Here is a 13,399-nt window from a genome sequence, read left to right as displayed (position 1 = left end):
AAGAAGAAGGTGCGTTATACGTGTGTTCGAATCATATCCATGATGAAGAGCTCTGCGTGCTATTACCGGAATGGATCAATGTGCGCCTCTCGCGCTCGTCTTTCTGGACGCGCATGCTTGTTTAACCTATGCAGCGGTGTGCTGTGGGAAAATACAGTGAAATACTAGCAGAGCTGCTTTGTTGCGAGTACGCTTGTGCTTTTATAGCTCGTGTAGCTATTCTGCAGCGCTTGAGCACAACGATTGCTTGTGAAAACTGTTGTCCTCAGTCATTTTCTGTACTACGGCGTGCACGATGTAGTATCCACCTTTCATGAATGGCAGGCATATACAGCGGAAAACGCCAACCTCACTGATCGGGGATATTTCATTGAACATCATGTTCCGAATGTAGCCTTCATCTCTGAAGCGGCGGCCCTTGCTCAGCTGGTGTTCGCATCGCATGCCGGATGATCGGAGATACTGAAGAATTTGCTCTTCGGTGGGCACTGCAGCCTGCCTTGGACTTCTCACCCAGCCATCAGTCAATCCTAGAAATTCCCCAGGTACCAGGTGCTGCCTAGGACACGCCATCGTCGACAGATTCCAACAAAACGTGCTCCGGAGCGGCACTCAGTCCGGCCGGGTTGGGCGCGCAGTACCCTACCAGTGAGCTTCCAGCGTTGTACGCGAGGTAGCAGCACAGGAAAATGAAAAAGGCGGATTCTGGTGGCGTCACTAGAAAGAACGGAACCTCTACAGGTGACCGCAAGCAACAAACCTCCACCCCTCCCCCCGGCACCATTTCGCAATATCTTGAAGCCCTACTTCAGAGCGGTAATCCAACTTTACCAAACAGACGTATTTCAGTAAAACAGATCACGACAAACAAAGCAAAGGAAAATAACGCCATGCGATTATGTACCGCAAGGGGCAAATTATATCGCCTCAATGAGACAAGCCTAGGCACAGCAGAACAGCTAGAGGCAAGCGGTGGTCGTCATGAGAACAGCTTTTGATATTTTTGCATATGCCGTCGTGAGACAAGTCTCCGGCGGCAAAAACATTTTTTTGCGGTGCGAACCTGCAGGGACATCAGCTAGGTGGCAAGTCTTGAGCCGAATAAAAATAATAGTGGAAGTCGCGATGCGGGTGGGCGTCGTCGAAGAAGGGCAGTTTCGTAAGACACGTCGGCCACGTTACGGAGCCCGCGTCGAAGGCAGGTTGCTATTGAAAAAGTTTACGGAGATGTGCGGGAAAAATTATTTCGAAAACGTCACGGATGCCAATTGCTGAACTTCTTCTCACATGCGCGGACATGCATTCTAAATCAGTTCACAGGATTATTAAGCTGATGAGTCGCAGGGACGAGTTGCAGTTAGTTTTTCCGCGACTACACATCCCGCAAACCGTTGCTGCCGATAGTGCGGACAGAATAATTATTCGGAGTGCGACCGGTGAGCGCTCGTCCCTGTCTGTTCCCTCTGCGTCCTCGGTGTTTTAGCGCTTCTAAAAATGTCAGACCGGTGAGGTAATGCAGGAGGTCAAGAGATACCGGCAGGAAAGTGAACTATATGATGCCAATATGATATCTAATACTAATATGATAATATATATATATATATATATATATATATGTTTGGTCTTAGGTAAGGAGGGGGAAACAAAGGCATGGCTTACGCGCCAGCATCTCGCATGTACGGTTCTGTTGATCCGGTGATGTTGCGGTAGGAAGTATTACTGGTTAACATAACAAAGAGTACAGCATTGCACCAAAAACTCTGCGCCTACGATTTATCCGCAGAGACCATACCGGTCGATATTCAATCAGACGTTGCTTACTGTGATTGGTCTATGAACCATTGGCTTCAGTCACTTTGTGTAGGTTGAACACGCAGCGGACATCATAGATGTCTTGTATCAAAAAAGCGCACCCTTTGTCGGTGAGTAGGGTTCGCGTACCACTGCGGTGAGGAATAACGTCTTGCAGAACAATATGTGCAAATTTGTTACGCAGTTCATGGGAACGGGCGCATAGCCATACTACGGGTTTCGATGGCAGCCAGTGCGTTTTAAAAGGTTAAAAGGAAATGTTGGTAGGTTTGAGCAGATAAACAAAAACATAAGTTTGTGGATCCTTTCCTCTCTAGTAGAGGTCGCTGGAGGCCAAAACACGGCGAGGAAAAAATAGACAGGGAATAAAGGGGGCCAACTCGGTCGTACGTGCGCAACATGACAAGCGTGCGGGCAATGACCTTGTCATGGAGTGCATTGAGGACAGCCGAACGATGCTGCTCGGCAACCGCAGGAAGCCAGTAAAGGCAGCCAGACTAGACACTGTGGCGATACACAATGACATTGCGCAGCACGAGGTGATATAGGGCGCAATTCAAGTTTTCAGCGTCCAGTAGCTCAATGATGAGTCTTAATGAAAGCTCGTGGCTCTTTTCGTCGGGAATGCAAAGAAAACCGAAAATTGCCAGGAGTCAAAGTCCAGTGGTGCACACGGTGGAGAAAAAAAACATTCCGGATGTAGCCGTCTCGGCTTGCCAATGAAAGTGAGAGAAAAATCATCCAGGCAAAAGGAACAAAACTGAACGAAATGGTTAGTGCATGGAGCCTTTTAGCGAAAAAAAGCTGCAAAACTATGGCGATTTGGAACCCGACAGACCGCAAAGCTGGGACGGGGTCCTGGTGCGTTGATAGCAAAATCACGAATGCAGATGCGCCAGCTGGAGCAGTGACAATGGATATGGGCATTTTCACTTTAATGGATACAGGACAGCAGATTATCCAACATTCTTCTTGTGTCTTAATTCCTGGGGTTCGAGCGTGGCTGGAAGGATAGGCAGGTGAGGGTTACAGGTGGATGTTTTGGCACAGCTTGTTTGCCGAGAAGATGCCTTGGGTCATCTGGCAGAGGCCCCGGACACGCTACCGCTGCAGCGTGCGGCCCGGTTTGAGTCCTGGACGCGAGTCGTGGCCGGAACACCCAAACATTGCTGTCCTCCTTCCCACATGACGACCGTATGCGCCACTGCTTGCGGCTGGCAAGAAGGTAAAAGAAGTCGACGCTGTTCTTTTCATACGATCTACCGAAAGACTGCCCAGAGGCTTTCGCTGTTTGCAAGAAATGGTGTCCAGTTGGCTACAGTGAAGAGTTGTGGCTGCTGATTCTATTGTGATGTCTTGAGTGGCGGTTTTTCTCGATCATGACGCTTGCGTGGCTAGTTCAGTGCCCTTCCAGAGTAAGGCACATTGGCGTCGTAAGTTGGGCAAGACATTAAATATGAGATATATTCATCCTGTTCATATCCACTTCCTCCTCGCTGTTTCGAGATTAGATAACCTTCAAACACAACGAAGGTTTTTATCATTTGAGCTCAACAGATGTACGCAAAAAATAAACGACAAGGAATGCTGAATAATTACATAAAAATGTTATTGAGGATATGCACTGAACTTAAGAGTCCTTAGATACGTGCAGCGTTTTTTTTTCTATTCGCATATTTGTTACCTTAATCTTTTGACCCCACCTAGTGACGCGAATGAGCCTCTGAATTTCGGGCCTTCGTCGGCCCGGAACGGGCTGCCCATGGTGGCCTGACGTAGAATATGTGCGGGATTTCCAGCTCGGCATCGGCCGGGAACCACAAGGGAGCCCAGTAGGCTTGCGACATAGCACCAGCAGAGGACCCCTGTGATTTGCATGCATAAAACGATAAAGGGAGCTTTCCTTGGTCCCTTGTGAGACCCAGATGGGCTGAAATTGGCTTCTTAGATAGGATCTGGAGGGAGACTATGGTGGCAGTGCAGCGCGGAGCCACAAGGGCTACCCCAAGCCCGACCCACAGGCAAAACCATCCACTTTCGCTTCTCGACCGGTTTTACTTGGGAGGATCGCTCAGCCGCAACATTTCTCCCGATTACAGACGCCGATGGTTTCGCGTCGCAGCCATTCTCCCGATTACAGCCCCCTCGGTGCGCGGAATGTTTTGTCCATCGCATCAGAAACAGGAGCTCTGATGCAGGCCGGGAAGGTACTACGATAGAGCATAAGAAGCTCGTTCTCCTGAAATCCCGGCGTCGCCCGGCGTGCGACAGAAAGAAAAGACCTAAATCCTGTAATCAAAAAATGGGAAAAGAAATTGTGTGCATTTGGGTTCACACCCAGCCCCACTGCATGCCGGGTGGGCACGCAACGCATATGTCGCAAAGTGTTTTTTTTTCTTTATGGTCCATAGACCATGAAGGGTCGTTGGTTCAGGCGTGTTTGAGGGACACCCAGTGAACGCGTTTTGGGGTGTATGACTTGGTAATTTGTGTTTGGGACGTGTTCTGATCTGATAGTGGCTAAAAAAAGAAATATTTGTATGCTTATTAGGTGGCAGGAACTGCACAGATCAAAAGGCGGTGTTATGCTGCCTCATTGTACTCAAAGAAATGGTGTGTGTGCATACGAAATGGCGTAGTAAGTGGTTCACTGTAACGTAGTGATCGATAATTGGTAATCGATAATTGTGATTGTAAACGACGGCCGTGATCGGTGATGTGATTGTGGATTGGCATTCGTTAAGAGATAAGAAAGAAAAAGAAAAAGAGGAGAAGCCTCTACACACAATCTCACGGCTTTTCCCGAGTTTACCAAAATCAGTGGCGACGTGTGTCCTCTTTCTGAAAGCTAGCATATGGCACTTCTATGGAACTCTCGCGTCCAGCTTCTCACACTGCGCACCTTCTTACGGGGAATTCAGCGAATACCTGGAGTGGCTCCTCCAATTTATTTGCCAACCAAGCATTGTTTCTAGATAAACATTGGCCGCTTTAGAAACTGTCTCAATCTGTGTTTACTGAGCACCTTTTGTCTAGAATTGCAGTCTTGCTTAGGTCTGTGCAATACTTCAGCAGTTTGCAGGCTTCACCAGCTGTTTGCTTCGACCATGCGCTGCCACTATATGCAAAACACTTATCTGCCAATGTGCTAAGCGGTCTTCTGGAGAAATATCTCTTTCAGTATTCGAGCCATGCTGCAATTTTCACAGATTCCTCTCAACAAGGCGAAAAGGCAGCAGTAGGCGTTTATTCCCACACACTAGATTGGAGTTATTCTCTACGGGTCTCTGATTACACACCAAGTTTCGCTGCAGAATTTCTCGCTATTGGTTTGGCCCTTCAAAACGTTCACCGCAATATTTCTCAAGTTATCATTCTCTCGGTCTGCCTCTCAGTCTTGGCAGCCCTAGAAAGTTCGGCAACTAGTCTCCTGTACCGATACCTAATGTACATTGTGCCACGTCATGTCCTAGAGGTGAGCTTTCAGTGGGTCCCAGGGCACTGTGGCATTACTTTAAATTCGATGGCCGATTTCTTAGCGAAATCAGCCATCCATGGGCCTCTTGTCCATGTCGTTCTGAACTTCACCCTTCTGACCACGTCCCGTTATGAACGTTACCTAATACGTCATTACCTGAGCCATAAGCCCATCCTTGGTATAGCGGATTTCGAACACTTGAAATTCTCATGGAACATACGTTCCTGCGCATCAAGACAACGTGAGGCTTCAGTGACGCTGTTGAGCTGTAGGATTCCTCGCCTTAATCTATATTTATGCCGTTCCGGGTTCACGGCGTCGAATCTATGTGTGTCATGCGGGGACGTTGAAACGATAGATCATTTCATCTTCTACTGCCGGCGGTTTGCACGGCAGAGAATTCAGTTTTTGCAGAATCAGCTCTCTCGATCAGGGCTGCCGTTTACTCTTCCGGTGCTCCTCTCCTTCGGTACAACCGCCAAAAGGCATGCCATTAGGCAGGTGTGTCAGCTTCTTCCCAAGTATACCATTGAAACCGGGAGATTTTTGTGTTAACTTCTCGATGCCTTTATTTCCTGTAAAAATTATTTTCTTCCTGATCATTTCTTAAAATTTAGTTATTCTACTTGCACAGCTTTGTTTCCTCGAATTTGATTCAAATTTCCTAAAGGTGTCTGAAAATTCGTGATTTTCTTTCTCTCTAACAGTCATCTCTATTTATCAGCTGCTTGAGGTAAACCTGGATGAGAGTTTTCCTGTTTGGATCTGCGCCAAACCCTGGCCAATCCCCCACCGTGGGTATGTGCCATCGTATTTGAGGCAACAACAACAATCTCATGGAGCGGAGCTTGAACATCAAATGACTAAAAAATGTCGAGGACGCTTAAGATTCACCTTTAAGAGTGGAACGCGACAGCGTGTTGCAGCATTGCCAAGGAGTCCAGGGAACGGCGTCACCCGTTCGGAGCGACGCCTTGCCCGTTAGACAAATCGCTCTGCTACGTACGGTGAAACGGACGCACGGAACGGCAAGCCACGTAGTAGCGCTGCCGTGCGCCTTGCCCAAACGCGTGGGACTCAAGTGGCAGTTGTAGTTCGTTGGCACATCGTTATAGACAAACCCGATGCCACGAACGCCAGCGTAGCTTCCGCGCCGAACGAACGGGCAGCTAGTCGCAAGCTTCATGGTGAACGCGCTTCGGATGTGCACTGCGTTGTTCGCCGCTCACCATGCGATTCCTGCTTCCCCACACGGCCCCACTGCGCCCGAACGACACGAGCGGGAGCCGCTGCCTTCGCGCGCTATCTGTTGGGGCAGTGGCATGCATTGCGAGGAGGAGAGATTTTTCGCTCACGGTCAACGCCTACGCCGACGACACTGGCTTTTCTGCGCCACAGGTCCCAGAACGCTGGCGCGTAATAAATAACAGCGCTAAGAAGAAGACAGGAAGAACAAGAAGAAAGGGACAAGATAGGCGTCACGTTACGCCTGGCCCTATGCATAGGGAATGCTCACCACTTTGGTTCTTGAATCAATAATGCTTTGCAAATATGCATCGTAACATTGTTCCACCACTGGTGTGTAAAGAGGTTCCTGCTATAAACTTTTGGTCGGACGATTCGTATACTAGCGTGGTCGTCCTACTTTATTGGCGGGAAATTCCGCAGCATCGCTGAGAGATGTTTGTGTAGAGCCTAGAGCACCTCCCCCCCCCCCCCCCCTGGATACTTTTTGCTGATTTCTCTCGCACGTATAAACGATGTACGTTTAAAAAAAAATGCGAACTACAAAACTAATTACAATCACGTTGCCATGAAGGACAAGAAATTTTTGGTACGCAACTGTAAGAAAATGTTGCGGTACTTTGTCCATCTTAAACACTGTGGCCTCCTCTCGGCTGTAGAATCTACAAATGGTTGATTAAGAAAGGCACTGAACTCTCAAAACTTTCTGTTGAAGCCGAGTGTATACCTGAGGCGGAGCCAGTAGTTATAAAACACAGTGATTTCGGATGTGTAGTTATGCCCTAACACTACAAGGTCGTCGTGATAAAATCCTTCTTCACTGTCGTGCCCGTCACCGCTCAAACGTCCGGAAGTGTTATTGTTCATCACTCACGTCTTCCGGGGCGATGTCCGTCCTCACTGAGAGAGGGATGATAGCGTTGCACCATTCTCGCGCTCGACGTACGCGTAGGATTGCCCTGTCATTTTTGATCCTGGACTGATCATTGAAACACGACGCAAGGGCACAACACTGTATGACACAAAGTCAATGAGGCCTAGCGAGTGTCAGCGTGAGTTTTCGCGGCTCCATTCGTCGCCTCACACTGAACCTACCGCGGGAGAGAAGAAAAACCTGTCCCAAAGCAACGCGGGAAATGCGGGAGAGAAATTCTGCATGATTCAATGCGCAGTCACCGGACACAGTCAACAAGCAGTACAATCGAGTCCTTTCGCCACTTCATGTACGCGTCGCTTGGGGAGGGTGGGCGTGAGGGCGGTTTGAAATGTTCAATAGTGGGCTGTAGAATTCAAGATGGCGCTGGTTGTTCAGTGACCACGTCCTCGCCATTTCGTTCAACGGGCCTGGGAAGGACACGACCAAGACAAATTAGAGTTAGTTTTTGGGCTAGTTGGTATTCTCGATTCAAGCGCGTAGTTTTTCAGCGCAACAGCACACAGCCAACGAAAAGATGAAGGAAGAGAAGAAGGACGAACAAAGTGCTGACCAAACTTCCGTCAGTCTTGCAGCTTCACTTCTGAGGTGATGAAACCGTCTTGAAGCAATCCATTTCGCGTAGCGCTCAAAACATGTCTTCTTTTCTTTGATTGTGTGCCAAATAGAGACAAATAGGAGCCCTTGGGGAAGGAACAAAGGCCGGCAGAAAAACTGGGGAAAGTAGGTTTTTTGAAGACCATAGAAAGCGTTTCAGAGTCTAAAGCAAAAAGCTTGAAAACAGTTTACGCAAAGACGTGCCACTTGTTTGACGTTTTTGTGCGTGTATTTTGCTTTTATTTTGTTCTCTCAGAACACTGTACCTCTTCGCTAGCCCGAAGCGTCGCCCTTTAGGGAACACCTCAAGCTGCCGGCTCCATTGAGTTAGCCTGTTCCCCTTGTTCGACAAGAAGTTTCTGAGCGATTTGTGATTAATATCACTTTCTTACAGTGTGAAGGGCGGAGTTGTTTGCGATGGTGCGTGTTATCTGCACTTGGGCATGTTGCGTTATCAAAGGGCGATCACTTGGAAAAAAGTGGAAAGAATGCCTGCACGAAAGCAAGGAATTAGCTTTGGAATTAGCTAGCGGACGTTAATAAAACTGCTGCAATGAACGATGACACTAACAAAACCTCTGCAGCCTCTGGCGCAGTCGCCGGAGGCTAGGTATGTACATCAACCAGTCGTGAAGGCCACGCGACTCATGTTGCATAGAGACGAGCAACGCTCTTTTAGTACAGGCGTAAGACAAGCAAAAAACTTTATGCTTATGCTGTAACACACAAGGAAAAATTCAATTTGATACGCGCAAAAGAATGAAAAATCCCAAGTAGAGAAGCGCGTTTTTTTTCTTATTATGACGTTCAAACAACAGCTCTTCACAAGAGTGAACCTTGCAAGGTCTCGCTATTTGGGCACGCTTACTCGTTTTACATCCGATGTTGTGCTGCACAGGAAGCCCATATCGTGGTTGCCCGCAGTTCACCGCCATGTAGCCTGCGTCTTTTATGAACACGCTGCATGTTTCACCACTGCGCAGTCCACGCTTAGCCCTTTCATTCAGATATGTGGGATACAGACGGGGAAGATGTGGGAATGGCAAATGTGGCCGTGCCTAGCCATGTATTTTCTAAGCAAAACCTATGGAGGCTACAGGCTTGAATGCTGGTGTTAGCCTGAGCACAGCCTAATCGGCTCCATCAGGGTGCATCGCGGGCAGCCTCTATTGGGGGTGCCCGCACTTCACCGTCATATGTGCTCTTACCTTTTATGCGCATGAACTGCATGCAGCCCATGCTTAGCCCTTTCGTACCCGATTTAGGATACAGGCGGAGAAAACTTGGGAATGGCAAATGTTCCCTTGCCCTGCCCTTGCGGGACCGTCGCAGCTGTTGCTGGGACAGCCCAAACTGCATTCCTATAACGCTTCGCAACTGTAAAGCCCAAAGTTTAGCCCTCGCATTCTCTACAATTGGACCCATGTAGGCTGATGGCGGAGTACTAGCTATTTGCCCACACAAGACCACTGCAGCTCTCTGACGTTACGTACGGGCAGCCTCAACAGGAGTTGTCCGTACCATTATAGAGCCCGTATCATTGCCCGCATGTAACCGCGGTGGGACCTAGTTGGGCTGTTCAGTCTGCTTAAGACCGTGCATTGCCGACGAGGGTCCCACTCAGGTATGAAATGGGCAGCCCAAGTGTTTTGTGCAAGCACTGCGCCCATGGGGGGCCCACGTATGTTCACTGCACGCAGCCATCAGCCCTCATTGCCCAAGTCGGACCTGCATGGGCGCGCCACCTTGCGCTACTGGGGCTATTATCTGCAGGAGAGAGACAGAACTTTTATACACTGCTCGTAGGGTCTTGGAAGTCTTCATAGGAGGAGTCCCTAATCAAGGTCACGAAAGGCTGCCGCGGCAGCTTGGGCCCGTTTGACAAGGGAAAACTGCTGGGTTCATTCGCAAAAGCACTGAATTTTTGTTCTAATTGCAGAAGTGGTTGGTGCAAATAAAGTAGTTCAGGAAAGATGTGCGGTTTGCACGTGCAGTGCTTTTAATCCTGTTGAGTTTCTAATTATTTAACAAGATCAAACTTTGAAGATAAACCACATACTATGAAAAATATAACTGCCAGTTTTAATACGTGATAATTACTGACGCTAATACGAATATGACTTAGAAAAATCAGTGAGAAGCCTCCCGTGTTCTCGGCACTCTGATCTTGACAGAGCTAGAGACACCGATTGTAGAACTAACGACCGTCACAGAAGGATATTGTACCGCACTAGTCGATTAAGTCACACAATTCGTGACATATCGTCACAAAGCCAGAGGACGCCATTAAAAAGCAAACAATGGGAAATATCTGCAGTGTTATTGCGCCTCTTGAGAACCACTGCGCATAATACCGACCTTAAAATTCTTTCATATTCCCGCTGTGGCTCACTGGTTATGGCTCTCGGCTGCTGACCCGAAAGACGCTGGTTCGATCCCAGCCGCGACGGTTGAATTTTGATGGAGGCGAAATTCTAGAGGCCCGTGCATTGTGCGATGTCAGTGCACGCTAAAGAAACACAGGTGGTCTATACTTCCGGAGCCCTTCACTATGGCGCCTCTCATAGCATGAGTCGCTTTGGGATATTAGACCCCATAAACCATAAAATTTTTCACATAATAAATATTCAAACTATTTTTATATTTACAGGTTTGGCAACAATGAAAACTGCATACCTTGCGAGTGCAGCGGACGCAACTGCAAAAAGGGAAAGTGCGAATGTGAAGATGGGAATTTACTCATTTGGGATATTGACATGAAACGATGTGCTCACTCGAAATCAGAATGTGCTGCGTCGACACATAATAGGTAACATTTGCAAATTGATGCGATGGAAGTATTGACAGGATAAAGGCACCGTTGACGTAGGCTGCGAGTGCCTAAACAAAAGATATAAAATATTATTCTTGAGTGATGGTAATGCAACATAACGAAGAAAATGAAAGGCTTCGAAAAGAAATGTATTATTGATTTTTACGTGCGCGCAAAAAAAAAGCAACTGAACTTGGCGGCGATAACAACAAATGTGCTCGTCGCTGGGCGATATAGAGAATCACCGCCACTCTAGGCCACGCTCCATTTAGAGCCGACAAATCTCTTTCAAGATATTCATCCACAATAGCCTACAGCCATCTCGAGAAAATCAAAGGTAATTTGCGCTCCACTAGAAACATTTGAGATATATGAGTCGGTACCTCTCTTTACAATGGCACAGCCTTGAACCGGTGCATTGAGTATTGAACAAAAACAGACTAGCGTCATTAAAGAAGTGTGTGAACTGTTGGCGAATATCTCTTAGGGTAGCAGGGTGACGACAGAGCGAGGAAAGAGTTTTGTGTCTGCCTCGATCTGCCTAGTCGTCTTTTAAAGCTACCCGTAATCCGCAGTTGCGCGCTTGCAACAACCCACAAAAAACTCCCCCGCAAACCCATGCTTCAACCAGCTAAGACACGCTCCCGCACACGGCCTGTCAGTGGCACTAGTAGAACCCTAATGCGCATCCATTATAACCTGAAAAGCAAAATGACTTGCAGCATTGCACAGTGAACTCGTATCAAACTTGATTGGTGTCAACTTCAGCTGCTGGCGGCCGGAACAGTGGTCAGTTCTGAACTGCATCGTAATAAGGGCGCCGATCTATGTTCGTAGCAGTCAAATCAAAATCCAAGCATCGTTTCTTTTCTTGGTAGCACAAAACAATGCAGTGAGAGTCTGATGGGGAAGCATAGCCAGACTACAGAAGGAGAAGACAAGGTATAAGGCTCTGATGCACAAATCGTCGGTTGATGGGGTGGTATCAAGAAGACGTGCAACTCTCGCGCGCCGCAAACACGTTTCAAGATCATAAAAGCTTGATTTTCTACCATGTTTTCTAGAGGTGCTGTCAACTCCTAGTGACATATTTCAATGTGAGGAAACAAGCTTTCCCCTGAAATACACACCACCGATGGCTTCCTTGGAAGCAAAAATACAATGCGTCGAAAATACAATGCGTCGTTCAGCATATTCACCATACAAGCTCGCCGTCGCCAAAACAAGCTTTCAGGGTGACTTGGCGCCGTGTTTGAAGAGAAACACATCAATGGAGCCTATAAACCTACTCTAGCAATAGGTATAACTAATCAGACATTGGAAAAACCAAATTGGTGCAAAATTTTGGCTATCTGAGAGGCGCGTTCCGTTTTGTAATTCACCCGTGCCAAGATAGCATCTTTTGCTACCCAAAGGCGAAAATTGCATGCGATGTGTTGGCTTGTGAAAATTTCCGGCAACATGACCGCTGCGAAATTTCGCCTTGCGTATTCGCGCTGGAAGTGGTGCAATAAGGAAATCTATTACGACAACAGCGTCCACTACATCTGCTAGCGGAGCTAGGATTATATCGCATGCAAAAGCTGTCTCGACAATCGTTTGGATTATTTGATTCTATATTTGTCAGTCTGTATATTTTTATTTTCCCGTAGTAATTTCTCGAAGCAGAATACAAGGCCTTCATTCTCGCACCCTTTTTGCTCAACAGTTGGCGCTGAACGCATGCTTATCTTGCAGAAAGCACAACATTACAGATAACTCTAGTTCTGAATTCTTCGGTAGCCTTGTTTTTATTAGAATAAATGCTTAAAAACTAAATCAATTGAGAAAAATATCAGGAGAGTTGCTAAAGAAGGAAAGACAAAATTCCCTCCATGAAGTATTTGCAGACTCTAATGCCAATGCAGAAATTTCCACCTCGCATTATGCTTCAAACATTTATAAAAGATATGCTAAACATTGTTTAGAAACTGCGTTCCTTCTATCTTTTTCTCATTTTAAAGTTTTTTTTTTACTTTGTGTAAACGTTTTTCACGGAAACGTATTATTCCTCTCAGAAAATCAGTTACCTCACTCATTTGCCTATGCTTTCAAAGATATATCAAGGCTATTTTGACTAAACACTGCACTTTTCTTTACCAGCCAGACGTGCTTGGATGGAATACAAATTTTTCACACATGTCACGTTGGCACGCGGAGCGCTTTTGTTTCTCCTGAACTTGTACTGCTTTAAGAATATAATCACGTTAAATATGAACGTTGTATCCGGTTTCAGCAGAAAATCACTACGGACGATAGTAAGACTGCCACTGGAAATTCAGCGAGGAGCCTCCTCTGGTCTTGGGACATGATGATTAGAGAGCTGCTGGCAAACATTGCGGAACTAAAGGCTGTCACAAAACCAGTTTGCAGTGTAGTAGTCGAAGTAATCATACGGACCGAATGAAATCGTAACAGCGCCTTGAGTACGCCAGAAGGAGCAAATTAACCGAAATGCGTGCAATGTGTTTAGAGGTTCTTA

At 47.1% G+C, this 13,399-nt stretch overlaps 1 protein-coding gene across 4 annotated transcripts in view; it reads left to right on the top strand.

Moving 5' to 3' along the window:
- The window catches only part of LOC144100283 (laminin-like protein epi-1), a 55,353-nt gene that overhangs the window by 17,274 nt on the left and 24,680 nt on the right, over positions 1-13,399 (top strand). For all 4 annotated transcript variants that reach the window (XM_077633276.1, XM_077633275.1, XM_077633274.1 and 1 more), the window contains one exon: positions 10,717-10,875. In XM_077633276.1, the coding sequence (XP_077489402.1) occupies positions 10,717-10,875 (159 nt within the window). The remainder of the gene's footprint in view (positions 1-10,716; positions 10,876-13,399) is intronic.

The sequence above is a fragment of the Amblyomma americanum genome, chromosome 8 (assembly GCF_052857255.1).
Source record: "Amblyomma americanum isolate KBUSLIRL-KWMA chromosome 8, ASM5285725v1, whole genome shotgun sequence".
Classification (NCBI taxonomy): Eukaryota; Metazoa; Arthropoda; class Arachnida; order Ixodida; family Ixodidae; genus Amblyomma; species Amblyomma americanum.
This window is presented reverse-complemented; position numbering and strand designations above follow the sequence as displayed.